Here is a 27,906-nt window from a genome sequence, read left to right as displayed (position 1 = left end):
TGTTATAATGTTATTTCATTAAAACATACCTGGAGTTGTGTTTTCTTTCATTCACACGTTTTACACACAAACCCTGCATATTTAGACTCAGTTCTTCTCTCAGACAGACAACACTCTGTTCCACTGTGTGATGTCATGTAGTAATACAGGAAGTGTTCCACTGTGTTTTTTTTAAACTCCATATACCTTCACTAGAATCATTTGAATGATTTCAGCACTGGAATTGGCAATCTCTACTCAACAAAATGTAAAAAGTAGCTGTTAACTTGAAAACTATTGCTTCATGACATCACATGGTGGAACAGAGCATTTTGATCTTTGGAGACAGACTAGTAAACCAGGATTACTCAAACATGCACGAATGAAACAAAACACAACTACAGGTGTGTTTTTGATGAGGTAACAGCATCTATCTATGTTTCAATTCAAAAATAGCTTACTAATAAAGTAACAGGTGCAGAGTCATGCCTTGCCTCTTAGTATAATCAAAATAATCTCTGAATGTGTGTGGTGGGGTGAGCTGGTCTGTGCCAAAGGAAATGTTCCAGTGAGTGTAGTGTAATACGAGAGTGAGATTGTCCTGCGTTGATAAGAATGTGGAGGGGGCACCCGACAGGGGGACCCATGAGTGGGGGATGACGTCACAGGAGTCCATAGTCATGCAGAAACAGAGAACATCAGTGGGTGTGCCTGGTGTAAGAGAAATTTTAGCACCCACCAAAGAGGTTATAGAGGTTTATATGCTAACTGATGATGACAGAAAAAAACAGAACTAGACCAGGACTAAAGCAGGACTAAAATAGGACAAAGGTGACATTTAATTTAAACCAGGACTAGACTGGATAAAAAAAATAAATAAATAACCACATTCAAGCCATGCATTAACTACTCATAAAGCATGATTGAGCCAGGACTTATTTGAGGATAAAAACTAACTAACTAAACTATAAGGTTCAATATTCACTGCATCTTGAGCAGGTCTAAAACAGGACTAACCAGGGACTAAATCCAGACTAAACAAGATCAAAAACAGGATTAGATCAGATCTAAACTAAGAGGATGCATCGGTCTTGGTTTGATCATGGTTTGGCCACGTTTTGATGTAGACCTGGTTTGGTCCTGTTCTGACGTAGATTTGGTTTAGTCCTGTTTTAGTCTTGGTTTAGTTCTGTGTTTACTTCTAGTTTTAATGTGGTGTGTGTTCAAGTAGCCTTAGATGAAAAAAAATTAAAATCAAGTAAGAAAAAAAACATTTATGGAGTACAAATCTGTGACCGATCCAGGACTAAACCTCAACTAAACTAGCTGTTAAACCAGGTCTAAACCAAGACTAAACCAGGTCTAAACCAAGTTTAAAACAGGTCTAAACCAGGCCCAAACTATAGGACTAAATTAGAACTTTTAGCAGGACTTAAATAGAGGTTGAAACATGTGGTTGTCATTGACTTGTGCACCCTTGGATTGTTTCGATTTGCGCCCTTGAGCCCATTGTAGCAGGTGCAACTCGAAGCAATGACTGCAGAACTCAGTGTGCCACTTCCTCATAGTAACTGACAGACTGCATGTAAACTACTTCCTACTATTTGGTCAAGTAATATGAATGAGACTTGTAGCTACAGAGGAAAATACAAGACTGAATTCACACTCTTTTCCAAGTTTGAACCCAGTTAAGTCTTGGTGTAGACTTGGTTTGGTCCTGTTCTAGTCCTGGTCTAGACCTGGTGAAGATGCATGGTTGATTGATCGTTTACCTCAAATTTTGAGAAATACAAAAATCTAATATAAAGATTTTGCTATTCATATACATAAAATATTTGTGAAATAATATAGCTCTCAGGTGTAAAATGCTATTTAGGTCAGCAACAGTGTCACTAATTCAATCTATGCAATCTAAGGTCACTATAGCCCCAAGTGACATATTTAATTATTACACTTGTATTTAGATGGAATTCTCTGTAATAAGTTATCTTTTATTTCATGCAATTTCACATTTACCAAACATGTTATTTTTTATCTATTTTCCTCTGGCTACTTCCTTTATTGATAATATCCATGCATCTTTCCATTTTATCTGTAAGAGTAACCCAGTTGTTTCTCTTTAAAAAGCTCATAACGCTTATCAGTTCTTCTCAGATTCTACATTGTGATTACATGGGCTTGCCTGGCTTTTAGATGCCACATAACGAGCCTGCAGCCCTGCAGGCTCATGTTATTTGTTAATGTTAGTGTATAATGCTATTCTTTTTATTTATACTAGTTCCAACGTTCAAGGTCTCACATTACTACTACTATTACTACTACTACTACTACTACTACTACTACTACTACTACTACTACTACTACTACTACTACTGCTGCTACTACCACTACTAATGCTACTACTACTACTCGGCTACTACTAATTTATTCGAACGAGAGAGCACAATTTGCATTCTTTTTTTTACTGCAGTGCTTATATATAACAACATTGTAATTGCAAATGTGCATGAGGGTTGCAACTGTTTGCATAAAGATGCAGAAATTGCCAGTTTAACTTTACTTGCCCCAATCTCATTATCCTTATGTCATCTCAGTGGAACCTTGCGATATTGGCTATTTTTTGTTCTTCTCAATTTCTATTCAAAAGCAATGAGTAGGTTTTAAACTGGTGTCACTTCTGCCCAAACTACAACCAGCCGTATCATCGTGTGAGGCGGGTGAGTGAATGAGAGGGCAGACAATACTGTGGTTCTTCGCTTCACGCGCGTCAACGGAATCCCGGCGTGCGTCATTGCGCGGCTGTTCTACACAAGACGAGTTGTGATTGGCCGAAGCGTGGAAATCTCCCCGCCTACCGAGTTGCCTTGTATGGAAACGTGTCCGCGTCATGGGTACAGTCAAAAACATACTATAAATGAGTTTGGAGAGGTGAGACCGGCACTCAGCTGGAGAGTCGTAACAGGAGATGATCGGTTGTTGAACAGGTTACCATAACTTTACCAATTCATCAGGTAAGAAATATATATTTTATGTACGATTTGTAGGTTAATCATAAGTATATGATCATTAAAGACAGGCTTGTTAAATGTATGTTTTGTGCGGTAATGTTATCATAACAAGTAGACAGCAGGACACAGTAATGGATAGGCAAGTCCACGTGAAAAATTTGGGGACAAAAGTTGCAGTTTTGGTATTTGCTAGAGACTCATATAACATCTGTATTACAGGAGGACAATCATAGGTCTATGCCATGCCAGCTAATAATACGACTTACTGGTTAGTTCTATGCTATTGTTTTACTTAGTTCAACATTTAAAACAATGCTGCAAGTTCTCCAAATTGTAACCACACGTTGTTGCAGTGTTCAATGCTTTATCCTTGAAGTTGCAACTTTCTAAAAAAAAAATAAATAAAATGTTGCCATGTCATTTTTGCTGCCTGCAAGTTTAAAGTTAATGCTTCTTAACTGGTATACTGTCTAGTAGTAACAATTTATTTTGCGATGTAATTTTGGTAATATGATTTTCACACATTGTTGTTTTGATAACTTAAGAAAAGTTGAAAAGTGAAACAGTTTTCACTTTTGATGCATGACTGAAGCATGGCCTGTCTAAATGGAGATAGTATGTTTAATGCCATAAGTGGCAAATTGTGGCAAATCTATTATGTAAAGTTATATGATATGTTTATCATGATTATTTATGTATTTATTTGTTTGTATTGTGACTTTAATGCCATTGTCATTCTGTAAAGTACAATTTTGTGGAACTTGTACAAATTATGCCCTACAAATAAACTAGTAATACCTTGCTTTACATAGAAATAGGTGGCAGACTCAGAATCTAAAAAGTTACATAGTGCAGCTTTAACTATATGTTGTAGATACTGCAATGATAACAACACTTTATTTAGACAATAGAATGTCATTTTCATCATTAAATTGCAGTACTGACCTTATATGTGTGTAATCCCTCAGTGGTCCAGGTAGGTTCCATAGTGGTCCATGGGGGGTCTGTAGTCTTATACTTGTTCTGATACAACTCAAGATCATTCCAAAGCTATTCAGAAAAGATTAATTTCTGTTCTGTGTCTTTTTTAGTATCGATACCTGTTTAAATGAGCATTTAGTTTCTATACTAGTTTTTGTATTGATTAGTGTCAGATTTTTGATACGTTTAACAACTCTAATATGTTGTCTTTCTTTCTCTCTTGCAGCTTTTGGAGCTATGACTTGTGTTTACCCTCGGCTTGTCTCATCGCCTTACGACCACAACATGTTCAGTCTAGAGCCTTCAGAATTTATGTCTCGGATTTCACCAGACACGTGCAGCCCCCAAGACCCCATCTCCTCTCCGTGTTTACCTGCTATCAGCTCCTTGATGCAACCTGACTTTGAGACCTACTCATGCCAGTTCACCACCAGTTCTGCCCCTGCCCCTCTAAATGCCCCATCAGTCAGCGATACCCCATTTAAACTAGAGGATCTTAAGGTTTTTGGATGCTACCCTGGTGTTCCTGTGGGTTATCCCAAAGAAGCAATGTCTCCAGTTGGTTCTGACTATTACAGTAGCCCTGCCTCCACTTCGACCCCTTCTACGCCAGGTTATTTAACCCAGTCGGTCTCGTTTTGGGATTCAGCATTTGACCCATACTCACCCACTCCGGGATACTGGGGGGTAGAAGACACTGCAACATCGCACACACCTTCATTTTTCTCTTTCACTCCGGAGTCAATAGAGCAGTTTTCCCCAAATTTCGGACAATCCCATCACAATATTCAAGATCGTGAGGCGTTTTGTTTACCCCATCCTCACGGTGTTTCTATGACATATCCTGCTATGGCAATGGAGCACTGTAACTTGGATGGTACCGAACAACAAGAAGAAAGCTCCTCTCCCAAAGTGAAAAACCCAAATGAAGGTTCGTGTGCAGTTTGTGGAGACAATGCTTCCTGTCAACATTATGGAGTACGCACCTGTGAAGGATGCAAAGGTTTTTTCAAGGTAAATAACTTCAGATTGCTTTGGCTTCAGTTTTCTGTTAGAGGCACATTTTTTAGGACTTTTGATTGATTCACTGATTCATTTTTATTTCAAGTTCAAGAAAAATGTAAAATTTACATAATCACATATAATAAATGACAGGAAAGCACATACCTCGAAAGCCATTCAAAAGAAAAGTTTTTACTTGTCTGTTGCTATGGTAATAGTCTTACTTTTTCCTACTTTTTTACACTATCTCCTCTACTCCTCTGCATTCTCTTTTTTATACCAACTAACTTTATAATAACCACTTATTCTGTTTTAAATTGTTAATCGGTATGGCAGTGGTCCTAATTTTTCATCATTCTGAAACCCATAGGCTTACACTCTGCTTGTACATTCTACCATAGCTAACCTATGTTTAACCCCACAGAGGACCGTACAGAAAAACTCCAAATACGTGTGTTTGGCCAATAAGGACTGCCCCGTGGACAAGAGGAGGAGAAACCGCTGCCAATTCTGTCGCTTTCAGAAGTGCCTCACTGTGGGGATGGTTAAAGAAGGTAAGTTGATGTACTGCGTAAAAATCAGATAACAGAAGTAATCTAAAACCCAGTATTTAGATCTGATCTGTGGTGTGTGGTAATACGCGCAAGAGAAATAAAATTAGCAAACACACCTGGTGGCATGGGTCAGTTAAATAATTGTCTTTTAGAGTAACTTTTATATTTGGAAGATGAACTGCAATTAACTTTAAAATAACTCTTTCAATCTTTAACATTTTCTCTTTCATCTTTGCCATGTATTTAGCCTCTATTTTGCATACATTCTCCTTATCAAAGCCAGGTGTTAACAATTGGAAAGAAATAACTTTACATCAAGTGGCTAAATGGCTATGTTTACATGCACATCAAAATCTGATTATAATATGATTTCTGGACATTTAAAATCATGTAAATAACATGCAAACCACACAATCTGATGTGAGTGATCAGAAGGACCATGATCAGAAAGAAATATTGATATTTAAATAATTTTATAACAAAAAAAAATCTGCTAATAAACAGATTTAGAGTGTACATGAAACCACAGCCTCTGTTCTTCATTAGTCTTTTAACTCCAGAAATCAAATACTGATCAGATTTTGGTGTGCGTGTAAAGATAACTTATGCTTAACTTTGATTAAGCAGTTTGAATAGGTAATAATAATCATAATTTTATGTTTTGCAGTGGTGAGGACAGACAGTTTAAAAGGTCGCAGAGGTCGGCTTCCTTCAAAGCCTAAAGTGGTCCCGGACCCCCCTGTGGCTCCCTCTCCCGTGAACATGATCGCGTCACTCGTCAGAGCACACATTGACTCTAACCCCAGCATCGGAAAACTGGACCATTCCAAGGTATATACAAATACAAAAAGAGGTTTAGGTTTTTCTACTTATGACTTGGTTTAGTGGGATAGTACCATGGATCTATCGATAGTACCTATGGTAAATATGTCCCATAGCTTTACGTCAATTAAGTGTCACCTTGTGGAAAAGAAAGTTGAGAAGAAAAGTCGGCTACAAAAATACAGGAAGTTGTGGTGAGCTCTAAAAGAGAATATGTCTACGTATGTCATCAACACAGAAAATTCCATCCAAAATGCAGGGACAATTTATGCGCAAGAGAGGTGTTTTTCATTTAACAAAATAAAGGTGTAAGGTATTGCTAGGTAACAGTTAATTACCTCTAAGTATGTGAGATTTGCTGCCTGTGTCCAACCAGGAAATAAAATTATATATGCTTTTTAGTCAAATCTAATTATGTTAACAATATTTTTGTGAAATTATTAGTCTAACCTGACATATGCACTTGAAATAACTAAAGGTTATATCCATGAGACATATGTGTAAACTGTCTTATTCTCTTCAGTATGATGACAGCGACACAGCGCCCCCTACCAAAGCAGAGGCCAAACATGTGCAGCAGTTCTACACCCTCCTAAGCTCATCTCTGGAGGCGATTCAAACCTGGGCTCAAAGAATCCCGGGATTCACTGAGTTCTGCCCGGAAGACCAAGAGCTGCTCCTGGAGTCCGCCTTCGTAGAGCTCTTCATCCTGCGCCTAGCCTTTCGGTGAGTGAAGATTTTACAAGGAGAGACAAATAGAGACAACCTATCTATCCATTTTATTCATAGCACATTGTATACTGCATTAAAACAATTCAAAATCACGACATTTCATAAACATGACCTATCTGTGTCCGTAGATATGAGGTAAACATGTTCAAATCAAATATAGTTCTTGCAGAAAACAATTCAAAAGCTGATTTACTCTTAATTACAAAAAACATTGGACATGATGCCAAAATTGGTCATGCTGTAATTTGGTGTTTTGGTTTTTGGATAATTATCCAGTCAGAAAGCAGAATGAGCCTCACATTAGTCTCTCATTTTGGGTTGTCAGTTTCAACACTGAAATCCAGTTAGTTTAAACCTAAAAAAGCACTGGCTACTGGTAACCCAGGTTCAGTTGTGATTGTAATACCTTTTAAGTAAGCAGTAAGAGCACAGGACATACAGTTTTTGTATGATGAGGGAAGAATGACTGAAGTTTGTCTCTTTCAGGTCAAACCCAGACTTGGGGAAGTTGGTGTTCTGCAATGGACTGGTGCTTCATAAAACGCAGTGTGTTGCAGCGTTTGGAGACTGGATCGAATCTATCCTTGAATTTTCCCAAAGTCTTAATCGTATGAAGCTGGATGTCTCTTCTTTCTCCTGTCTTGCAGCCCTCGTCCTCATCACTGGTAAGATCATTAGATTCAGCTTATCCAGGCTCCATGTTATAAAAACAGTTTATTTGTAATTAAAGGCCATATACCCAATTTTTCCATATATTTGAGCAAAATGTGTCATACCCAGTACAGATATATTGTATAAGTAGCTCTTAAGGTCAACATGAGACTGCTATGTACTGTCTGCTTTAAATTATAAAGCATTTTACTGTCCAAGATTCAGGAAGTGCAGCCTTAGCATGCCAGTTACTCTGAAAGTTGTAAAAAGTGCTTATAGACTCAGTGCAGTGGATAATAAGGATGTTCAGAATGCATGGAAAATGAGGAATGACTTTGGACCACTGCAAATGGTTTAAAATGAACTATTTCTGTTTTTCACATTTTAAGACAGTAAAAATCAGGTACAACATGCTTAAGTGTATATTTTGCAAGAAGAGTGTGAATTCAGCTTACAGCCCTAAATAATTTTTAAATTATTTTTTTCTCTGCAGATCGACTTGGGTTGAGGGACTCAAAGCGAATGGAGGACTTACAGAACCAGTTGATCAGTTGCCTCAAAGATCACCTCTCTACCTGTGGACTTTCCCTGCCTCCTGGACACCTGTCACGGTTGCTAGGGAAACTGCCCGAGCTCAGGACTCTCTGTACTCAGGGACTTCAGCGAATCTTTTACCTCAAACTTGAAGATCTGGTCCCTCCTCCTCCGATCATCGAGAAAATCTTCATGGACACACTTCCTTTTTAAAGCCCCACTGTGTAACTTTTTAAGCCAAGAAATAGACTTGAATAAAAGCATGTTTTTTTCATACTTTTTAATGTTCTTATTGCACTGAAAACATAGAAAAACATGCATCCTTATTCTGAATGGGCTTGCATCTCCACAACCCTGACTCTTACTTAGACTGAAGGAAAGCCTCCTCGTGCTTGTCTCCATGGAAATGTCATTGCTTTGGCTACAATATTCAACAGTGTGGCATAAAACTCACCTATCTTCATGGAGAATGTGCCAAAGTATGGTTTTATGGTTGGAATGATGCAGATGACGCGCAAACTCCTGAAAGTTAAAATGTTGCTTTAAGAGACGATAAAAATAAAGAACAAAGGACAAATCGAACACATAAAGACTGAACCTTTTCAACCAAATGAACTGGAGAATACTGTAAAACAGTAAAACATGACTGATATGTCGTGGACACTGTGAATGTACTGAAGCAGCCTGTGGAGATTTGTCCAGTAACACATGAATGCCTCAAAACAACAGCTTTTCTGATGCAAAGGCACGACCTAGGCCTTCTGACTGTAGGGGGCTTGAACCACCGTTACCTTCCCCTGACCTTTCCCTGACCCCGCCCTGATGGTGCTCTGTGTGTTTACTGTATGGTGGTAAAATGTATGAACTTGGCCTGTCATGGGAAAATAGTTGTAGTACAGTAGTATAAAACGGTAGATGCTTCTTAAAGGGCCCATATTACACTGTTTTCATATCTGTAAGGTAATATTGTTGTTTCTTTGTCACAAACATACCTGTAGTTGTGTTTTGTTTCATTTACACTTTTACTTCTACTAAACAAAAAGGTAGCTATAACTTGAAAACTACCGCTTCATGACATCAGAATTTGGAACAGCTCAACATTTTGAGTTTAGGAGATGTAGATAGATTAATGATAGGGTTATTCAAACATGTGAATGAAACAAACCATAACTCCAAGTATATTTTTGATGAAATAACAACATTATAATATGACTTAAAGCTCCCAAGAGTCTTTTTGTGTAATGTAGGACCATTAAAATAAGTGACTCTATAACTCAGATGTTGACCCCTAAAAATGTGTAAAATCTCTCAGTCGTCCAGGTAGAATCCATGGCAAAAGGAGAAATTCAATTTGACTGATGAAGACTACAGTGAGCACTACATTGGAGAAACTAAACAGCCACTTCACAAGAGGATGTACCAACACAGACGAGAGAGCAGCAGTGGACCTCACTCTGCTGTTCATCTCCAACTAGTGAGGTACAGATCTTAGCCAGAGAAAAGAACTGGTTTGAGAGGGGAATTAAAGAGGCTATTTTTGTTAGGAAAGATAATCCATCTTTAAACAGAAATGTAGGACTCAGACACCATCTAGCGCCTATTTACAACTCCATAGAGTAGGCAGATATAAGGAAGTGTCCACCAGCCTTTTGACCAGAACTGAAGAAGCAGCTTGGATGAGCTGCGAAATTTATTCGACCAAATAAACTTTTGTCCAGTTGACAAATTGAATTTCTCCTTTTGCCATGACCCCTAAAATGTAATCTTGTAATTACTGCAACAGGCCTAGTATGAACTGCGTCCTTTTGTTTTACTGTATCATGAAATGAGCAGCTAATTGACTCATATCAGGTGGATTCACTGATGCGTTTGTGAATATGTTTATTAATGTTTTTGCACAATGTAAATGTTTCTACATTTTTAACTGAAAATAAACGTTTAATCACACTTGATTTAAAGAGGCAGTATGTAACATTGCAGTCATGACAGTATGTAACATTGCAGTCATCAACATTCCCTGAGGTGGTGATGCTAACAGTAAGCATGCTGAGCTTAATTATTTTGACCAGAGCGAACTGACTGAATTACAACAGGTGAACTGATTTGTGCTATTAACTAATTAACAGAACTATTAACTAATTAAAGTCCCTCTCCCTTTTTTTTTTTTTTGAGTTTCTAAAAACCTTTTGGCAGTATTTGATATTGTGTCCATTGTGTCACCATGGTAACTAGTCAACATTCAGATATTCCATATTCAAATCAAAATCAAAGCTTTTACTGATAATAATTGTAGGACTGATTAATTACAAAAACTTTAGACATGATTTTTTTTTTTTTTATCAATACCAAGTGAAGTTACCATGAATGAATGTCAAACACAGGGGACAGTACAAACATACAAAACAGTAACCCTGTTTTGTATGCCACAAGTAATAATCAAATAACATTACTGACAGCCAGAATGGTGTATAAAGAGAGGACAACGTAAGAAAAGCAAACGCTTTTGTGTGAACATTTTGTTGTGATGTGTGTTGACCTAAGATGATTTTCCAGTCACAAAGCAGAATAAGCCTCACATAAGCCTCACAAACGCCTCATTTGCATTGCCAGTTTCAATGTTGAGTTGGATTAAACCTCTCTCTCATCTGAATGGTCACTACTTAAATCCCAGCTCCTGCAGCCAATCAGTGCTAGTGCAGCCTCTGCAGCTCAGTGAGTGAATTTTGGAGGTTCTGAGATTTCACATGAGACATGGCCTGTCCATATTCTGAGAATAGGAAACACTTGCATGTGTCCTCTAGATTCAGGTGTATGAATTGGCAGTCCAAATTCATTTGATTGTAATACCTTTTTGAAAACTATATGTGGTAACTTTTATTTGCCTATCCGTCTCAAACAGTAGTGCACCTCACTGTAGTTGCAGACACAAATCCTGAGTCAAGAATCTATTTTTGGCATAAGTTACAAAATACTGTAAAAAAATATTCCTCGTTCACCTCCTCCAAGTTATGTCCCAGGCTCCTTTTAGCTTCTTGAATTCCCTGCACCTCTCAAATCGCCACTAGTCCATCGTATGGCACTGTACCAAATGTACACATGGACTAGACTAATGCATATCTGTATGTTACACTACTACTGCTAAATATCATGTAACAGCACTTAGTACTACTCTAAAGCACAACACAGTCAGCAGAACTATGAACTAGCAAACTGTGAATGCACTGACACCGATACTGGCCCACCCTGGAAAGTATATCAGGTCTGATCCATGCTATCTATATGTTGTTTCCTCTTCACAAACATAGCTGGAGTTGTGTTTCATATTATTCATACATGTTTGTACAGGAACAATTTGTGTACAAGGAAGGCATTATTCGGGCAGTTTAAACAATTTGACAAAATAATGCCTTTTTTAAAATTAATCTGGTCATAACTGAGTGCCTAACTGAAAAATTATTGGCTAATGCTAGCTAGCTTGTGATTATAATTTTATGTGTGAAAGTTTTGTTTAAGTGCACACATCATCTTATCTCTTGTAGTTTTAACCAAGTCAGCTTTGTGTTAAAATAAAGATCATATTAACTTTTAACTTGGGTAACAATGCTTCTAACAGAGTAGTGCTTTCAGTAAGCTTCACACCCCCAGGAAATGTTGATGAGATCAGATGCAAAGTATCAATACATAACATATTAGAAAAGCTGTTTCCATTAAAAAAAAGAACACCTCCAGTCTCTGCATTGGTTTACAATGCTAAAAGCTGGACAGTTCGGTGGCATTGTCATGAGTGCTTCTGCCACATTGCAGCAAGGTCAAGGGTTTAATTCCTGGGTATTCTGAGCTTCTCTTCCATTAAATACTATCCAAGGGTTTTTCATACTGATGAAACATTAGGACTGTTACCATAGTGATTAACAAAGTAAATATTGTATCTTTTTAATTATGAAAAACCCTCATAATATCTCAGTTTTGATCAGTATTTGTTATAGTTATGACTTCGCTGACTTTGTTATAGATATGACTTCGCTGAATGACTTTGTAAATTTCAGATCTAGTGAGGGCAGAGTGACCAGAGGAGCAGTGAGGGAAGACTGCATTATTCCTCATAGAAAAACTGTATTTGGTCAGTCTGTTTTCTCCGTCAGAGCATCCCATCAGTGGAACTCTGTGCCTGAAGCCGTCAGAACATCTCCCTCATTCTCTGCTTTTAAAAAGAATGCTAAAAAGTGGCTTTTAATAACGCAAATATGTGAACATTAAAACTTTTATTGTATTTTTGTAATCTTATTGTACATTTGTGTAATTTTTGATGTGTAACTTTTAAATGTATTTTCTTTTAGGATGCCTTTTTGACATCTGGCAAAGGGACTACTGGTGCAAATTAGCTCTTATCAGCTAACTCGAGCACATTTACATTGTTTTGATGTTGATTAATGTGCATTGTCCCTTTTCAAACAAATAAATAAATAAATGTGAGAATGTCATTTTTATTAAAGGTACTATTTTTAGGTATGGCTGCTCCATCAAAGTTTTGTTTGTAAAATGTCAATAAAATCTAATCGGCGAGGGTTATGGTTAAAGCTCATGGGTACATCATTAGCCTGTCACCATGGAGATGTGAACTTTGTCTGGAGTTTTACACAGTATGGCATTAAACATACTGTATCTTGCACTTATTCAAATACAGGTGTTTTTATTGCAAAACAAACAAACAAAAAACAGAACAGACCTATTTGCTTTTCTCCATGGAGAAATTATTAATGCTATAGCAAGGAACATTCTAAGCAAAGCAATAACCTCTCTAAAGGTCCACTGTGTAACTTTTCTGGTTTAAGGTCCGCAACCCATATTTGTCTCTACAAAAATATTATTATGTTGCCTAGAATCTTTAACAGTATGGTAACAGACTTTTATCTTCATGCAAGCAAAGAAATATTATCTCAGTGAAGACTTCTCAGGTAGCCAACCCCCACCAGAAAAGTTACACAATGCACTTTTAAATAAAGAAGTACAAACACTCAATAACACAAAGCCAACATCAACAAAAATCCAATTAATATCTATGACATTTTTTGATGGGCATCTGAGTACAAACCTGACACCGACCAAAAGTTGACTAAGAAAAGAACATGAATTAGAATCATAAACTCATGTAATAACCTTAAAACAGATATTAATAGGTACAAGATGACTAGATATTTTGGACTTATGCAACAGGGAACAGGATAAAGTCACCATTACTCCGGTTACTCCATAAAGTGGACGAGGTAGGCTGATGTCGATATGTTGCTGACTGAAGATTTTCCATTCACAGACAAGCCAGAACATCATTTGCAGAAGTAGCAGTTCAACTGATGTAGAATAATATTACAGGTGCACTTAAGCAGAGGTGGTAGTACTCAGTTAAATTATTTCAGTAACTTTAAAAAATTCTAGAAGCATACTTTTACTCTTACTTGGATAATACTTTTATTGAAGTAACAGTACTCTTGTAAACGTTTTGGTTACTTTGAGTAAGTCACTGAGTAAGCAACAAAAGCTTTATGTTGACAATGAAATTATTTGACCATTTGTGTTTCTTGCACCAGTCATTGTGGTCCTTTGAAAATACATTTTGTGCATTATTTACTATTTATTTACTGTCCTTCCAATAACATAAGTTTTAAATAGCAAAGCTGAGTGGCTAAACATCTTGTTAATAAGTCAAATTAAGACCAGTAAATAGTAAGACTATTTAAGTAAGACATAGTCAGCCCAGAAAGTCTCATAATTTTTGAGCATTTATTAATACAAACCTGTTCGGTAGTTACCTGATAGATAAATTCCAACTACATAACATACCTAGGTCAGTTTTTTCTTATATTATTTTTGTTTAAAGGAAATAAATGCTTTCAATCTCTGGCTGATATCGGCAGAAGCTATAGCCTAGTATTGAAATCTGTATCAGAACTGAAAAAACTGGATCTATTCCAGGTCTAATCTAGAGCTAAACCAGGTCTAAATGTGAACTACATTATTTCCACTGTAATTCTAAACATGAAATTTTTAAAAAGAGGACCAAATGTGGACACTTTAAATAAGGCAAAGACATAGGCCTCCTGAATACCTGTCCAATTACCATTTGAAGGAGCTGCAACAGTTTTAAAAACACTACACTAACCTAATGTATGCAAAAATACTCACAGAAATACAACTTGTTAAATTGTTAGGCTACTCAAATTAAATGTTACTTGTACCCAGCTCTGGTTCAAGGGCAAGTGCGCGTGTCATTGTGCAGTCATGTAGAGCCAGAGTAAACAAGAGGAAGGCTTTGGTTTCACTTCGAGGCGACAAACCCCATAGACGTGCTCCAGACGCTCTGCCGCTTTAATGGGATCACACCTCAATGCCTCCAGAGGGCAACACTGTTACATAACCCCCATACATACACAGGGAGAATCAGGGATGGTGGGGAAAGACCACCTGTTCCTGTTTGGGCTGTCCTGACCTGCAGTCAATCAGGCCCCTGGCCCCCATCCTACAGAGTTACTGAGGGAATGTGTCACTGATACATGAATTATAAAAGTGAGATTTTTTTCCACTGAGAAATCATGCATCTGTCATAATGCAGAAACAGGCTGGAATACAAATTACTAATATACTTTACAGTGACATCACACTGGGGGTGTTATACATGTATTTCTATGAAGGAGTGTTCATCAGTTACCATGGTGACACAATGCACAGATCAGCAAACACTGTCAATAAGATTTACGGAGCCTGTGATCAATACAATATGAAGACGTTTATGGTGCTGTTTAGGTGTTTAATTTTTATTAAAAAAGTGAGTGAGACTGTTGGCTAATGCTAGCTAGCTTATGACTTTAATGTTATTTGACAGGAGCTTATTAAACAGCACAAATCAGCTCTCCAGTTCTAGCCAAGTCAGTTCTTTCTGGTTAGATTATGTTAAAATAAAGAGTACAGTCTAATAAAGCCTGAGAGTTACACTTAGCATCACACCCCCAGGGAATGTTGGTGACATCAGCGGCAAAGTAGCAATAACAGGTACTAATATATTACATATTCAGCCTGATTTTATATGAGGTGGATGAAGAGGTCATCCAAACTCCTATAGAACCAAACCACAACATTAGCTCAAATTTAAGACAAGAACTGCAACTGGAACTGCCAAATCAAATAATGTTTTAATATAAGGGAGAGGACAGGGCTATTAAACAAACTGAAAAGCTGACTCAGTTCTATAAAGAAATGAGGCTGCCAATCTAATACAACAGCGCCATCTAACAGTCATGCAATAGAACAACAAAGTCCATCTGACAACACATTCTCCCAGTCAACTCCCTTAGACTTCAAAACAAAAACATGTGAACTTCAAACATGGTTTCCCCATTAGTATGATATGGCTAATTTACACACAAGTAATTAGACTCCCTCTCTAGATAAACTACTGTCCTGTTTCAGGTCATAAAATGATTGCTCTTAGTATGTAGAAATGTCCCAGATTTTAAGACACCACCAGTAGATTTTAATAAAACATGCATGAAACAACCTATAATGGTTTTGTGGAGTTAGGCATGCAATAAAAAAAAAAAACTCCAGTCCCATTAATGTTATGTATCCAGTACTAAGATATAAAATGTAACAGACAAACACTGATTACTTTTACAAAGACTTAGTGAAGCATGCATACTGCAGTTTACTCCAGCTTGAAGCTTGACCAGGGCAGGGTGTCGGGTACTCTACAACTTGGTCCAAGATTATTTGTGGATCTCATTTCTCGTCTACAGAATTAGAAGAGAAGAAAAAGACTGAGATTACATATAATTCTGGTCGTAGATGACAATATAACAGCAAATGTAAAAATGTATAATAGCCATACTTTTGACAGTGACCATGGGACAGGATTTCAATATTTTATCTATAATTGTGCACGGTTTTAGTTTGTTTTTGGAAACCACAGCACCCAGAGGAGACCTACCCAGACATGTGGAGAACATGCAAACTACACACAAAGACCTAACACAGGAAACAGTGCTAGCCAAAGTTCCATTGCCAGTATGTCACACCTTCAATTAGATCACCAAAGGGAGTCATCCGATATAGAAGCATGTGTGCAGAGGAGAGCCCTTACCTGGCATTCACAGCAGTGTTTTCACCCCACACAAAACAAACCACTTGATCCTCAGCTTCTACAGGGAACAGAACATGTGTTTTTCACAATCACATTTGAACATAAGCACAATACAACAAAACAAAACACACGGAAAAGGTGAAAAAATGAAGATCCCACCTGCATCCCAGTCCTCCATAGGGTTGGGATTCACCCATGTGCTGACTGGAACCTGCCAATGATTACCGTTTGTAACTGCATCTGCAAACAACAAAGCTTCATTTCATTAGAGCTGTTTTTATTACACCAGCAAAGGTGAATTTGAGACCATCTTGTAACTGTCCATTTCCACAGAGACTGTTCCAAAGTTTGGGTTTAGCTTTCTGTTCTGTGTCCTATGGTGTCAGTCATCAGTAATCATTGCTGCTTTAGTGCATTTTGAAATTAAAGTCAGTTTTACATCCTGTTACTGTGGCTGTAGTATTTTTTTCCCTTACTGAATCTTGAGTAGTCTCAAGTTATTCTTAATGCTCATTTAAAGCAAATTCAAGATTACATATGACCCTGTTGCTTTTCTACCACTCAAATTATGCATCCTTTGATTTACCTTAAATAAAAGCCTAACCCATTATAAATAAGAGTTTAGCTCATCTCACCATCCACAGTGTCTAAAGTTATCCGGTTTTCACAAGTTTCTGTGTGGTGGTTCAGCTCATGCTTCGGGACCAGATGATAGGCGTTATATGGACAGGTCTTCAGCTCATTGGCCAGTTTGGGGTGATTCTAGAGAAGAAAATATTCTGTCCCCATGATTGCCTTGAAGTGTAGTGTATAAAATCATTAGGACCTATGTAAACATGCTTTTTTATATATTAGGATCTCTAATGTTAAAGACCATTTACACTGTACATGCAAATGCAGATAGACTTTAAATAGAAATTGATTGCAATGTCTGTCACAAAATCTGCAATTCTAACATTTTCTCTAAATTGTTTATCCAAGGAACTGTACAAACCTTGCGACACTTGATGAGGTGGTAAGGGAAACGGCAGGCTCTAATTTGGTGATTTTTATCAAAGGGGCATTGTAGAAGTCGATTTGGGTCAATATTGCCCCTATCATCTGAAAAACAACAATAAATAAGTCATTTCAAATTAAAAATATATGACATTCATTTATATTATGTTTTTTACCAAATTCCTCTGCTGATTGGTCTCTCCAAGCTGCAGCAATCCGAAGTGGTTCACTGGTGGTCCCGAATGTAATCGTATTCATTTTGTTTTTAATTTAACCCACTAGAAAGGTAAATTAAAAATAAAAGATAGTTTAAATGCAAATCATGGGTTGGCTAAAACACTGCGGTCAAGTGCAATGCCGAAGGTAGCACTGCGACACAACTTTGGCTAGGGTAGTTGGTTGAAAATAAACTGCTCAAATGTATTTTAAAAGTGGTAATTTAACTATAAAAAGCTTTACCACATTTAGATGCATGCATTTACTTGTCAAACTAACTTTTTACACATTGCAGAAGTTCATTGAAGTACCCTCTAATATTTTAGCCATTGTTAGCAAAGGTTGCTATGAAAGTTGCTATAAGGAAAGTTGCATTTAGCATAAAAACCTAAAAGTACTGTCTTTAAACTTATTTTTCTGGTTAAAACATATACATTAGAAAGAGATTGTCTGCATTAGCTACTTAATAAGAATTTTGTACGAACCCTTTTGGAGAAATGTTAGCTGATCGGACTAAGCTTTTTTACTTTTTTTTTTTAAACCACGCTACTCTTAAATCTCACGAGATCGGTCTCCACGTGATAGAGTTCCATGGCCGATTCAACCCAAAATATTTTGAGTTCTAAAAGTTATTATTATTCATATTTGTTTAAGTCATATTATTATTATTTTGTTAAAAGTGTTTTTTTATTATTATTATTTTATTTTTATTGAGCACCCAATTACATTATGCACAAATAAGTGAAGGATCACCGTATTTGATCTTATTCAAAGCAGATTGCCAGCTTATCAGTTTTAAAAAGATACTGTGACATTTTCTTGTTGACAAAGTTGATATGATGTGTGTATTACGGTAAAATTCATATCTGTTTGCTCTGTACCCGTGACATTACGGTAACGCGGAAGTGCTCAGTTCAACATGGCGCTGTCCTGCTCTAGCCTCTGCGCTCACCTGTCTTTGGCCAGAATCTGTGGGTTCAGGATAAACAAGACAACTAACTGCCTTTACTCACCGTTTGTGTCCCGTCAGACCAGGTAATGTTAAAATCTGTGAAATTAATATTATGTTTTATTCATTTGTTCCCTTGTTTTCACTGATATCCTTGAGCTAACTTTCGCTACATATCTTAACCCAGCCTAAACACATCTGAAATCATATTTATTATCACTTCGATTGCACATTTTCAACTAAAACATATTGCATACCTCAGTGTATGTCCATAAAAAATCTAAAAATAACTGCAAAACACACAGTTTAAAGGTCATCCTCTGTCCTCTTGTATATTTTTAGGTTGCCTCTTGGTAAACAATGTTACTCCACATCCAAAGTAAGGCGAGGTTTTGGTCGGTATGTCTCTTCAAAGCTCATTTCTGCCAACGCCAAGTACGAAGGATTCCTCAAAAGGCGGTTCCCCCGTTTTTATCAGCTCCACCACACATTTGTTGAAGGTAATGGGCCCAAGATGCTTCTATATAGTGCTCACAATATTATTTTTCTTTCATAATGTTATTAATGGTACAAGTGTAAAGTTAAGATGCAGTTTAAGATGAAATGAAATAAATAAATAAATAAAGTTCACAATTCTTCTGTCTTAATGCTCTGAAGTTTTATTGAACAATATCAGAAAATTTTTACAGCAGAATTGCCATCAATAGAAGAGACTTGGAGTGGCTATGGTTATATTTGTACTATAGAATTAGATGAGGCTGAATAAAAAATATGAAAAGTTAAAATCCTAGCTTTTTCTATTGTGACGTAGAAACCTTTTTTAAATGTAATTTAAATGTTTATAGATTATTAACAATTTAACAAAACAAAGATAAAGAGCAGAAACAGCAATGGTTCAAAAGAAAATCTAAAAAACAAAGACAAAATTAATTTATTTTTCTTTGTTTTAGGGTTCAAGTTACTCTTTCGCGATGCAAATGAGGTGAGGAGGATCAAATCAAAGCTCCACAGTGAGCGGTTGCAGTACAAAGACCTGCCTTACAGAGAAATGGAAAAACTCAGACAGGTAAGGCACAATTAATTGGATTTTAAAAACTGAGCTCAAAAAACAAAAAGTTTCAAAATCTGCTCAGCTTGTGAGCCAAGTAGCTACAAAAGCAGCCAACCACACTGTTGCCATGGAACCTTTATAAGTTCTATTTAAACCAGTGGAAGACGCTGATCCGAGCTGTTCCGTGATCCCATCAAGTGAAAATAGTTCACTTTAAAATCTGACATTGCTTGGCTGTCCATGGATGTTAGCAAAGTTAGTTATTTCTATGTTAGTTGAAGGTAGTCCTTCGTAACAGTACTTCATTTGTTTACCTGTTGCTAGTAACACTTTGTACGTCTCGTTTTTTTGTTGAAAATCAAACCACTAAACAGGACCATATATTGATCACAGGCTTCTGAAAATGTGCAGTTTAAATCTATTTTTTACTTGCGTTTTCTTGCATTTTTCCAGCATGATGTCACTGTAATGTGTAAATGTAGTGATTTATTCACTATTAACCATAAATGATTGTGCATTGAAATGTTTTTTTCTTTTGTCAGTTTCGCAGAGATCTGATTAAATCTATTCCACTGGTGTTGATCTCCATCCCTCCATTTGCAAATTATCTAGTTTTCGTCTTGATGTAAGTCTCCCATCTAAATAAATGTAATTAACAGTATGTTTAGGCAGGGCCTAAAGGGTTTCAAACACATCTGTCCACTTTTCTGACAGAATTAGTGGAAATTAACATGGCTGTAGCACCCCTCAAGGAATGAATATGAGCACGAGGTTTTTTAACAGGGTTTATTCAATCTTCACAACCCGTGAGAACTGGCAGCAAAGAAAACAATAAATAAAACATCAAAATCAATTCTGCACCTTACAATATAATACAATATAATAATAAAGCACACAAACCTCGTGGGCTGACATCCACGAGGGGGCTAATCGTTTATCTTGCTTCAAATTTCCTTCGTTATATACGGAGATATTCACATGTCCGCGGCAATGCGTTGACAGCAAGGTGCGCAGTTAATTAGGTTCGGGCGGAACTTTCTATTATACTTTGTTCCACATTGTGATTGACCACTAGATGGCGCAAAGTAAAATATTAAGACAAACGCGAAATTAATGGCAATACTGTGTGTGGGGGGGGGGGGGGGGGGGTTGAACATTACAAGTTTTTTGTTTTGTTTTTTTGTTGGGTTTTTTTGCCCTTTTTGCAAACAGTTCTTAAATACAGACAATGTACTTGATATTCTAATTTTGCTGATCTCCAAAATTGTGAAAATCACAAATTATTAATTTTTTGATACCAGTCCCACCTTGCTCTGACATCAAAAGCAAAACTTAACTGCATCCATTTCAAAAAAGGTCATATCTCTCCATAAATCCAATCTTTGGAGAGATATTATTTTTCTTTTGGTTTGTACTGTTTTGTTTTTTTTTTACCCAGAATAACTGTAACAACTGACATTACGGTTGTAATGATTTATTTATTTATTCATTTTTTCTTGAACAGGTACTTTTTCCCGCGGCAGATACTGATCCCTCATTTCTGGACACCACAGCAGCAGGTCACATTTCGGGGCATTTATCATTCAATGAGAGTGCAGCACTATCCCTCTGTACTGAGAGGACTGGAGCACTCAAACCGCAAAGTGAAAGATAAACCCTTACAAAAGAGCCTTAAAGACCTATATACTAAAGTAAGGGAAAGATTAACCTAATGATGAATTCTAAAACTGCATATATTTCAAAATATATATATATATCAACATGCATATATATCTAAAGCCTTCACTTTTCTATTGTATTTGGTTTAATTACAGGTGCAAAGTGGATCCACTCCCAAAGTGTCTGAAATCCTCGCTGTCCGTAGCCTTTTTTCTGGACCTCCTCTGGGCATAAAAAGGATGCGCACAGAACAAAAGGTTAGTCGAAGTGTCCCTATCAGGCTGATGTTTGCACTTTTTAGCCAAAAGGAAATTTTTTGCCTCGAAACAAGTACAGAATCTTGAGTTAGTGTAATTTAATAGTGTAATCACAAAACAGCAGTGCTTATCAGTTGCTCTGTATTTTAACATGAGCATTTGCAAAGGTCAGACTTAATCACCAAACAATCTGTTTTGTCCATAGACTGCATGCAGAAAATGTAATTAGAAATTTGTAGACTATGAAACCACAAATTGATGATCCTCTGGTATCCACTAACAATAAGAAAAGTTATCAGAAAATATGCAACTTGTGGTTTTGCAGAGACAGTTGAGTCGGCTGCTCTTCCTCACCCCTCACCTGCCTGTGTTCATGGTGGGTCGGAGACTGTACAGTCACGCTCTGGAGCTTCTGTACCTGGACCGTGCCCTGAGCCGCCTGGGCCCCCACCAGCTCAGTGACACTGAGCTCAGACAGGTGAGAACACTGAAAAAATGCTTTTTAAACCATGTGTCAGAAAGGTCGATTAGAATTTGTAATATGATCGTTGGGTTGTTTGGTTGTGTCTATTAAACTTTATGTTAAGGCTGTGTAATTAATCAAATTTTAATTGAGATTGTGAGTCAGTTGTCAATTATCAATCTTATTAATGAAGAGGTCTACAGCCATGTACTGTAAATAATGTTTATTGATTTTTCTTTTGGATATTAAAAAAAAATATATATATATAGATTTTTTTAAAAACTGTTTGATAAATATAAATTATCTTTGAATTAAAAAAACAAAAACAAAAAAAACAAAAAACAACTGAACTTATGTTATTTGGAAATCATAAAAGTCACATATCAGTCCAAATAACCATTGCTAACACATGTATTGATAGAGTTGAACAGAATGTATTTTTGAGAGTTATAATAGATGAGAAAACGTGGACACCTTCTATAAATTACTTGCGGACAAAAGTTGGGAGTAATGAGAAGATCAAGTCATTTACTGAACCAGAATGCACTACTTTTATTGTATCATTCATTTGTTATGTCGTATTCAAATTATTGTGTTGAAGTGTGGGGAAAATGAGACTAAGCCTCATTTACTGCCCTTAATTCCACTGCAAAAAAGAGCCATCAGGATTGCTCACAAGGTCCTCTATCTGCATCTGACAAACCCACTGTTTTTAAAATCATCAGATTTAAAACTTCATGATCTGGTAAACTTTAAAACAGCTCAAATTATGTTCAGGGCATTGATCAACTCTCTTCCAGCTAATTAAAAAGATGAAATTTAGAACTACTTTTAAGTCGATGTGCATCTCAGTGCGTGCAGTTAATCTGTGGAACGGATTATCAGAAGAACTGAAGGTGTGTAGGAACCTTCTAGTTTAAAAAATGATTTAAAAGAGAAACAATGAAAAAAATACCTGGAGGAGAGTGAGTGATGTCCTGAGCACAGAGCATGATGTCAGGGGGAGGGAGGGGGAGGGTCAGAGTGCTGGGCCAGTGTGGTGTCTGGATGAGTGTGTTTTTTTTTTCTTGTCATGTATATTGCACATGTATAATTGAAATGCTGTTCTGTGAAGTGTGGGGGGGGGTTGGAAATGTTTACTTCATCTATCCCCTTTTCAAACCATGAATGTTTGTATTTGCACCTGTATTGTTATGTTGTCATGTGAATTGTATGTGCAGGTTTAAAATAACTAATTAACTAAATAACTAACTATTGTGCATGCTTGAAATAAATAACAAAATACAAAATTTAAACTTAATATTTCAAGGTCACACATTGATATTGCAAATAAATTTGATTCTTCTTTGTTCCCAGGCTTGTTATTTAAGAGGGCTTAATTCTGACAGCCTCAATGCTTACCAGTGTCGTGAATGGTTGTCCCATTGGCTTCAGGTTTCCTCTACTCTAAAAGGTAAATTTCTGTTCTGTTTAGTACAATAACACGAGAAAAAAAAATATGTTTTTTATCTTGTTATTTTTTTTTGTTTTTTTGCAGAGTCAGAAGTGTCATTGCTTTTGCACAACATTGTTTTTCTATCAGCCAACTATTCACACGGGGCCAGACTACTCTGACAGGAAGGAAACTATCAGCATAAGCCAAGAATTTAAGCTTGAACAGTGTAAAGGTCCTAAACCTTAAAGGAGACATAAAATGCACAAAACAACTTTCAAAATTTTTTAACCATGTTATAATGGTTTTCATTGATCATTATCTTCATTTAGAGTTGTATTTAGATTGATTCTTGCATGTTTGAGTAGTCCTGTATTGTTCAGCACTGTTCTATCCCTGCCCATGGCTCCGCACTTTTTCAAAAACAAAAATACATTATACAAACGTCCCTGCTTGCTATGGTAACTTGCAGTAGAGAATTAGTCTAACAGAAGTCATTGCACCTGTTTCTATTATAAAAGCAAGCAAGATTGCCGTTTACAATGAACAAAATGTGTGCCTAATATGTCTTCTTTAACCTTTTGTGTCTCTGTACATAAGGTGTATGTAAAGTAGAATCCAAAAACATTCTGTGTAATTACCAGGTGATTTTTACATTGTAACAGTTGAATGTTAAGTGGCATTTCACAACACAACATATTGAGATAGGCTTCAAAAGTTATAAATCAGATATTTTTGGCAAAAATATGCCATTTTGTTCAACAGCCATAGCCAAGTCAATATAAGTGTACGGTAACTGTAACTATAACTATAACTATACTACACCGTAAAATGACTACTGAATGAACCCTGACTCAATTAGTTAACATCTTAAAGTCACAATCTTGATAGATTTTGGGTATATTCTGAATTAATGGAATCTTTGCTTTTTGCTATTCACTGTTTTTGCTACTTGTGCCACACTATCTTGAACATGTACGTATCATTACTTATCATAGAGATAAAAAAAAAAAAAAAAAAAGGTAGTCGTCTTGAAAAATGCTTGTAGATTTCAAATAAGACAAGCAAATTTGCTCAGACACATTCCAGTTATTTCACTTACCGTATATATTCATGACTCATAAATGCCTCCTTTGTTTACCACATGCACTGAATTGTTACATGCCTTTACCTCAAATGTATTATCATATTTTAAATATAGCTATCTTGCTTTGTATCTAAAAGCATTGACTTCAAGATAAAATTATTGGAAATTAGTCTCCTATACTACCAGTCAAAACTTTGGGCAACCTATCTCATTCAATGTTTTTTTGTCTTTATTTTTATTACATTCTACATTTTGTATACACACAGAAAGCATCAAATAACCTGCAGCATATTATATATTCAAATACCCAAAGTAGCCACCCTTTGCTCCGTCGAAAAAATATTTTATATATTTTTTTACTACATAATTACACATATGCTACTTCATATATGTGATGTCTTCTGTATGTATACAAAATGTAGGAAGCAAAAATAAGGAACTGGCTTGTAATATATATTAATCTATGAGAAAACCATCAAAAAGCCGGAAGAAAAAATTATCAAAAATAATAATTGAAACAAAAGGTGATATTTTTGCACTTGTGTGATTAATTTTAGTCACCTTAAGTGCAATACTTAAACATTAACTAAGACATTTAAATCATTATTTTTCAGTATTAAAAATAATTTATATATTTATTCTTCTTAATATTGCTTGCCCCTACTTGTGTATCTTGTCTGCAACGTGAACAGCATGTGAAAGAAGAATTTTAGTGGTTTTGGGTTAAGAAACTAGAGGTTAGATTCGATTAAATATGTTGTGTAAAAGAATTACACAATTTGCAATGACATTCATGTTCTTAAGTGACTTCTGCTAGATGTTAAATAGATACTGACCATCCTTTGGTTAAAGTGCGACACAGCAGTTGGAGCTCTCTAAAAAGAAAGGCAGAAGCACTTTATTTGATGTTTACTTGAAATTGTTTGCGATTTACCTGCTTGTGCACTTACACAATATTTAATTTAATTTTCTGGGTCTGTTTGATCAAAGGCTTGGTGGCTTGGTTTGTGCTTTTGTCCATAAAGTACAATGCATTTCATATTCAGGTGTATATATTCTGTGAAATTATTCTTTTGAATGTATTTTTGTTGCTGTGCCAAATTATAAAATTGAAAACTTATTTTTCTGGTGTTTTGAGTGATTTTTGTGCTCAAATAAAACCACATTTTTTTCCTTTAACAATTTTTAATAAAATAGTAAAGCAACCACCACAACCCAATAACCTTATAAAGTGTCTAACATAAAAGAATCTTTCCTCCTACACAAATATACAGAACTTGAAACTTTGAACTTGAAACTTGAAATACTTTGAACTTGAAACTTCTCAAAGGACCAATTAGAAGCATTTTTGTAACAATATTGGTAATGCAAAAGAAAATGTTTTTGTGCAAAGTGACGGTGAGATTTGAACATTGAAATGATCTTTTACGAAACTAGAATTTAAACGTTGAGTTAGGACAACAGTACACACTACTCAAAACATCACATGACTTCATAGCCACTCCGAATGCCTCTTCATCAGCAGCTAGCAGGCAAACACCAAGGTCAGCGTCAAAAGTCAAAAAAAAGAAAACGTTAAATAGGAAAAAAATAGAAATAAATATATACATTATACATATTAATATGTAATAATAAGTTAAGTGTCTAATTTCTAAATATGTTTTACATTAAAAGGTCTACTTTTTTAACTTATGATGGAGTCTGCTTTTCTGAGTTAGGACAACAGTACACTACTAAAATCACATGACTTCAAGCCACTCCGAATGCCTCTCATCAGCAGGCAGGCAAACACCAAACCCAAAATTAGAAAAAAATTAAATCTTGTTATTAATATGTTAAGTGTCTAATTTCTAAATATGTTTTACATTAAAGGTCTACTTTTTTAACTTATGATGGAGTCTGCTTTTCTCGACAAATATCCAATTGTTTTTCTGATCTCCTTTATAATGTTTCATACCTGGAGTCATGTTTTGTTTCATTTACACATGTTTGACACACAAACCCTGCAGTTATTTTGAGCTCTGGAGATGTAGACAGGCTAATAATAAAGGATTACTAAAACATGTGTGAATGAAACAAAACACAACACCAGGTACGTTTTTCAGGAGGTAACAACATTATCACATGGCTTAAAGAGTTAATTTTGTATAATGCAGGACCTTTAAGCTTATTTATCTCTATGGATATGAGCATGTGGCACCAACCAGACTCATTTACAAGCCAGATTGGTAGAAAAGAATAAAAGTTAAAGTTAAATAGATAAATTTAATGCACTATTGTGAAATATTCCAGGCAAAGCAACTTGGTCTGGTGTCCTCCACATCTACCGTTTTGAAACTTCCCGTAGTTTCCCAAGTCTCCCTGCCTTTCAAAGACTCTGCAGCTTCACACGTCTCCATGGCACCTCAAGTCTCGTCGAAGTCTTTCAACAGCCGAAAGTACGACTTGTTTGAGAAGTCCATGATGCATCCCCAAGCGGTTGTTCCTTCTTTTGTCCCTGCAGACCCTCCAGCCATTGTCCTGAAAACTCCACCACAAAACCAGCAAAAACAGTATTCTCTTGGGACTTCCTCCCGAGAGTCTTGTTTGTCACACAGTCAGTCATTCACTCAGTACCTGATTACGGCTTTGTTGGTAACACTGTTTAAGGGCAAACTGATATTACGTCCTGAGAATAAGACTTACAAATTCATCTTGACTCGCTTAACTCAAAAAGCTTGGGAGCAGATAGAGCTATCAGACGATCAAGTTAAGCAAACTGAAAAGAACATGAGTCAAATAATTGATAGTGTAAGGAAAGTTCTTCTGGAATTATATGGCTCGAACACCGCAATGCTACAAAGTGCCTTGGATGAAAAGGACCATACATTTGAGGATAAGCTTGTACAATTGCTTCACTTTTACCTCCAGGTCCACAACAAGAAAAAGCCATCGCTGCTATCTCGCGCTTTTAGAGCCATCTCCAGATTCTTCTGCAGCTGCTGCTGCCCCAGTTGAGAAGAGTAGACCCAGCCCACTCCAGCTAATTAGTCCGAAGGGTGTGGAGAGGGAGGAACCCCTCTTTCCCTACATCCTTTGTACTAATTAGATACATTTCAGAGTTGGACCCCTCGTGTTCAGATCTAAAATCTGGATGAGGGGGTGGAAACTCTAACTACAACCAAAAATAAAATAAGCAAGCGGCGATGATCGGCCCTCGCTCGAGCCTACGCCACGCCCACGCCACGCCGCACCTTGACCATGCTGAGCCCTGCACATGCCGTAACCCACGAACACACCTTACCCCTTGATTTAACTCCTAAATTAAACCCTAACCCCTAAACCCACCTGAACTCTTAACTGTAGCTCTAACCTTAGGCCGAACTTACCATTAACCTAATCCTAACCTTAACCTGATCTTAA

At 36.5% G+C, this 27,906-nt stretch overlaps 3 protein-coding genes across 3 annotated transcripts; 2 read left to right on the top strand and 1 right to left on the bottom strand.

Annotated features, from left to right (window-relative positions):
• Nucleotides 1-2,897: 2,897 nt before the first annotated feature.
• On the top strand, nt 2,898-10,215 carry LOC110164632 (probable nuclear hormone receptor HR38). Its single transcript, XM_020929715.2, has 7 exons — nt 2,898-2,990; nt 4,195-4,982; nt 5,395-5,524; nt 6,192-6,355; nt 6,870-7,072; nt 7,565-7,743; nt 8,223-10,215. Exons 2-7 carry the CDS (start codon nt 4,206-4,208, stop codon nt 8,474-8,476), a joined length of 1,707 nt encoding a protein of 568 aa, XP_020785374.1. The 5' UTR covers nt 2,898-2,990; nt 4,195-4,205; the 3' UTR covers nt 8,477-10,215.
• A 4,886-nt stretch (nt 10,216-15,101) lies between these two features.
• On the bottom strand, nt 15,102-18,354 carry zgc:56699 (uncharacterized protein LOC405758 homolog). The gene is made up of 7 exons (XM_055166213.1): nt 18,092-18,354; nt 17,567-17,668; nt 17,389-17,495; nt 17,030-17,156; nt 16,554-16,634; nt 16,395-16,452; nt 15,102-16,044 (listed from the first exon to the last, which is right to left on the bottom strand). Exons 2-7 carry the CDS (start codon nt 17,646-17,648, stop codon nt 15,960-15,962), a joined length of 540 nt encoding a protein of 179 aa, XP_055022188.1. The 5' UTR covers nt 17,649-17,668; nt 18,092-18,354; the 3' UTR covers nt 15,102-15,959.
• A 158-nt stretch (nt 18,355-18,512) lies between these two features.
• Nucleotides 18,513-25,624, top strand: letmd1 (LETM1 domain containing 1). Its single transcript, XM_020929552.2, has 9 exons — nt 18,513-18,641; nt 18,898-19,055; nt 19,506-19,621; nt 20,149-20,231; nt 21,111-21,297; nt 21,421-21,522; nt 21,848-22,000; nt 23,342-23,438; nt 23,523-25,624. Exons 1-9 carry the CDS (start codon nt 18,526-18,528, stop codon nt 23,597-23,599), a joined length of 1,089 nt encoding a protein of 362 aa, XP_020785211.1. The 5' UTR covers nt 18,513-18,525; the 3' UTR covers nt 23,600-25,624.
• Nucleotides 25,625-27,906: the final 2,282 nt, after the last annotated feature.

The sequence above is a fragment of the Boleophthalmus pectinirostris genome, unplaced genomic scaffold (assembly GCF_026225935.1).
Source record: "Boleophthalmus pectinirostris isolate CB_2022bp ecotype Guang Dong unplaced genomic scaffold, ASM2622593v1 HiC_scaffold_8, whole genome shotgun sequence".
Lineage (NCBI taxonomy): Eukaryota > Metazoa > Chordata > Actinopteri > Gobiiformes > Gobiidae > Boleophthalmus > Boleophthalmus pectinirostris.
Note: the sequence above shows the minus strand (reverse complement) of the source record. Positions and strands in the feature narration are given on the sequence as shown.

What these genes read in the sequence shown, in the direction of transcription:
- zgc:56699 (XM_055166213.1), bottom strand. Translation starts at nt 17,648, where the DNA reads ATGAATACGATTACATTCGGGACCACCAGTGAACCACTTCGGATTGCT. An exon ending in ACCTCATCAAGTGTCGCAAG is followed by an intron (nt 17,157 to 17,388) that starts GTTTGTACAGTT and finishes TTTCTTCTCTAG; the next exon opens with AATCACCCCAAACTGGCCAA. An exon ending in AACTTTAGACACTGTGGATG is followed by an intron (nt 16,635 to 17,029) that starts GTGAGATGAGCT and finishes TGTTGTTTGCAG; the next exon opens with ATGCAGTTACAAACGGTAAT.
- letmd1 (XM_020929552.2), top strand. Translation starts at nt 18,526, where the DNA reads ATGGCGCTGTCCTGCTCTAGCCTCTGCGCTCACCTGTCTTTGGCCAGA. An exon ending in TTTGTGTCCCGTCAGACCAG is followed by an intron (nt 18,642 to 18,897) that starts GTAATGTTAAAA and finishes GTATATTTTTAG; the next exon opens with GTTGCCTCTTGGTAAACAAT. An exon ending in TATCTAGTTTTCGTCTTGAT is followed by an intron (nt 20,232 to 21,110) that starts GTAAGTCTCCCA and finishes TTTCTTGAACAG; the next exon opens with GTACTTTTTCCCGCGGCAGA.
- LOC110164632 (XM_020929715.2), top strand. Translation starts at nt 4,206, where the DNA reads ATGACTTGTGTTTACCCTCGGCTTGTCTCATCGCCTTACGACCACAAC. An exon ending in GATGCAAAGGTTTTTTCAAG is followed by an intron (nt 4,983 to 5,394) that starts GTAAATAACTTC and finishes TTAACCCCACAG; the next exon opens with AGGACCGTACAGAAAAACTC. An exon ending in AGCCCTCGTCCTCATCACTG is followed by an intron (nt 7,744 to 8,222) that starts GTAAGATCATTA and finishes TTTTCTCTGCAG; the next exon opens with ATCGACTTGGGTTGAGGGAC.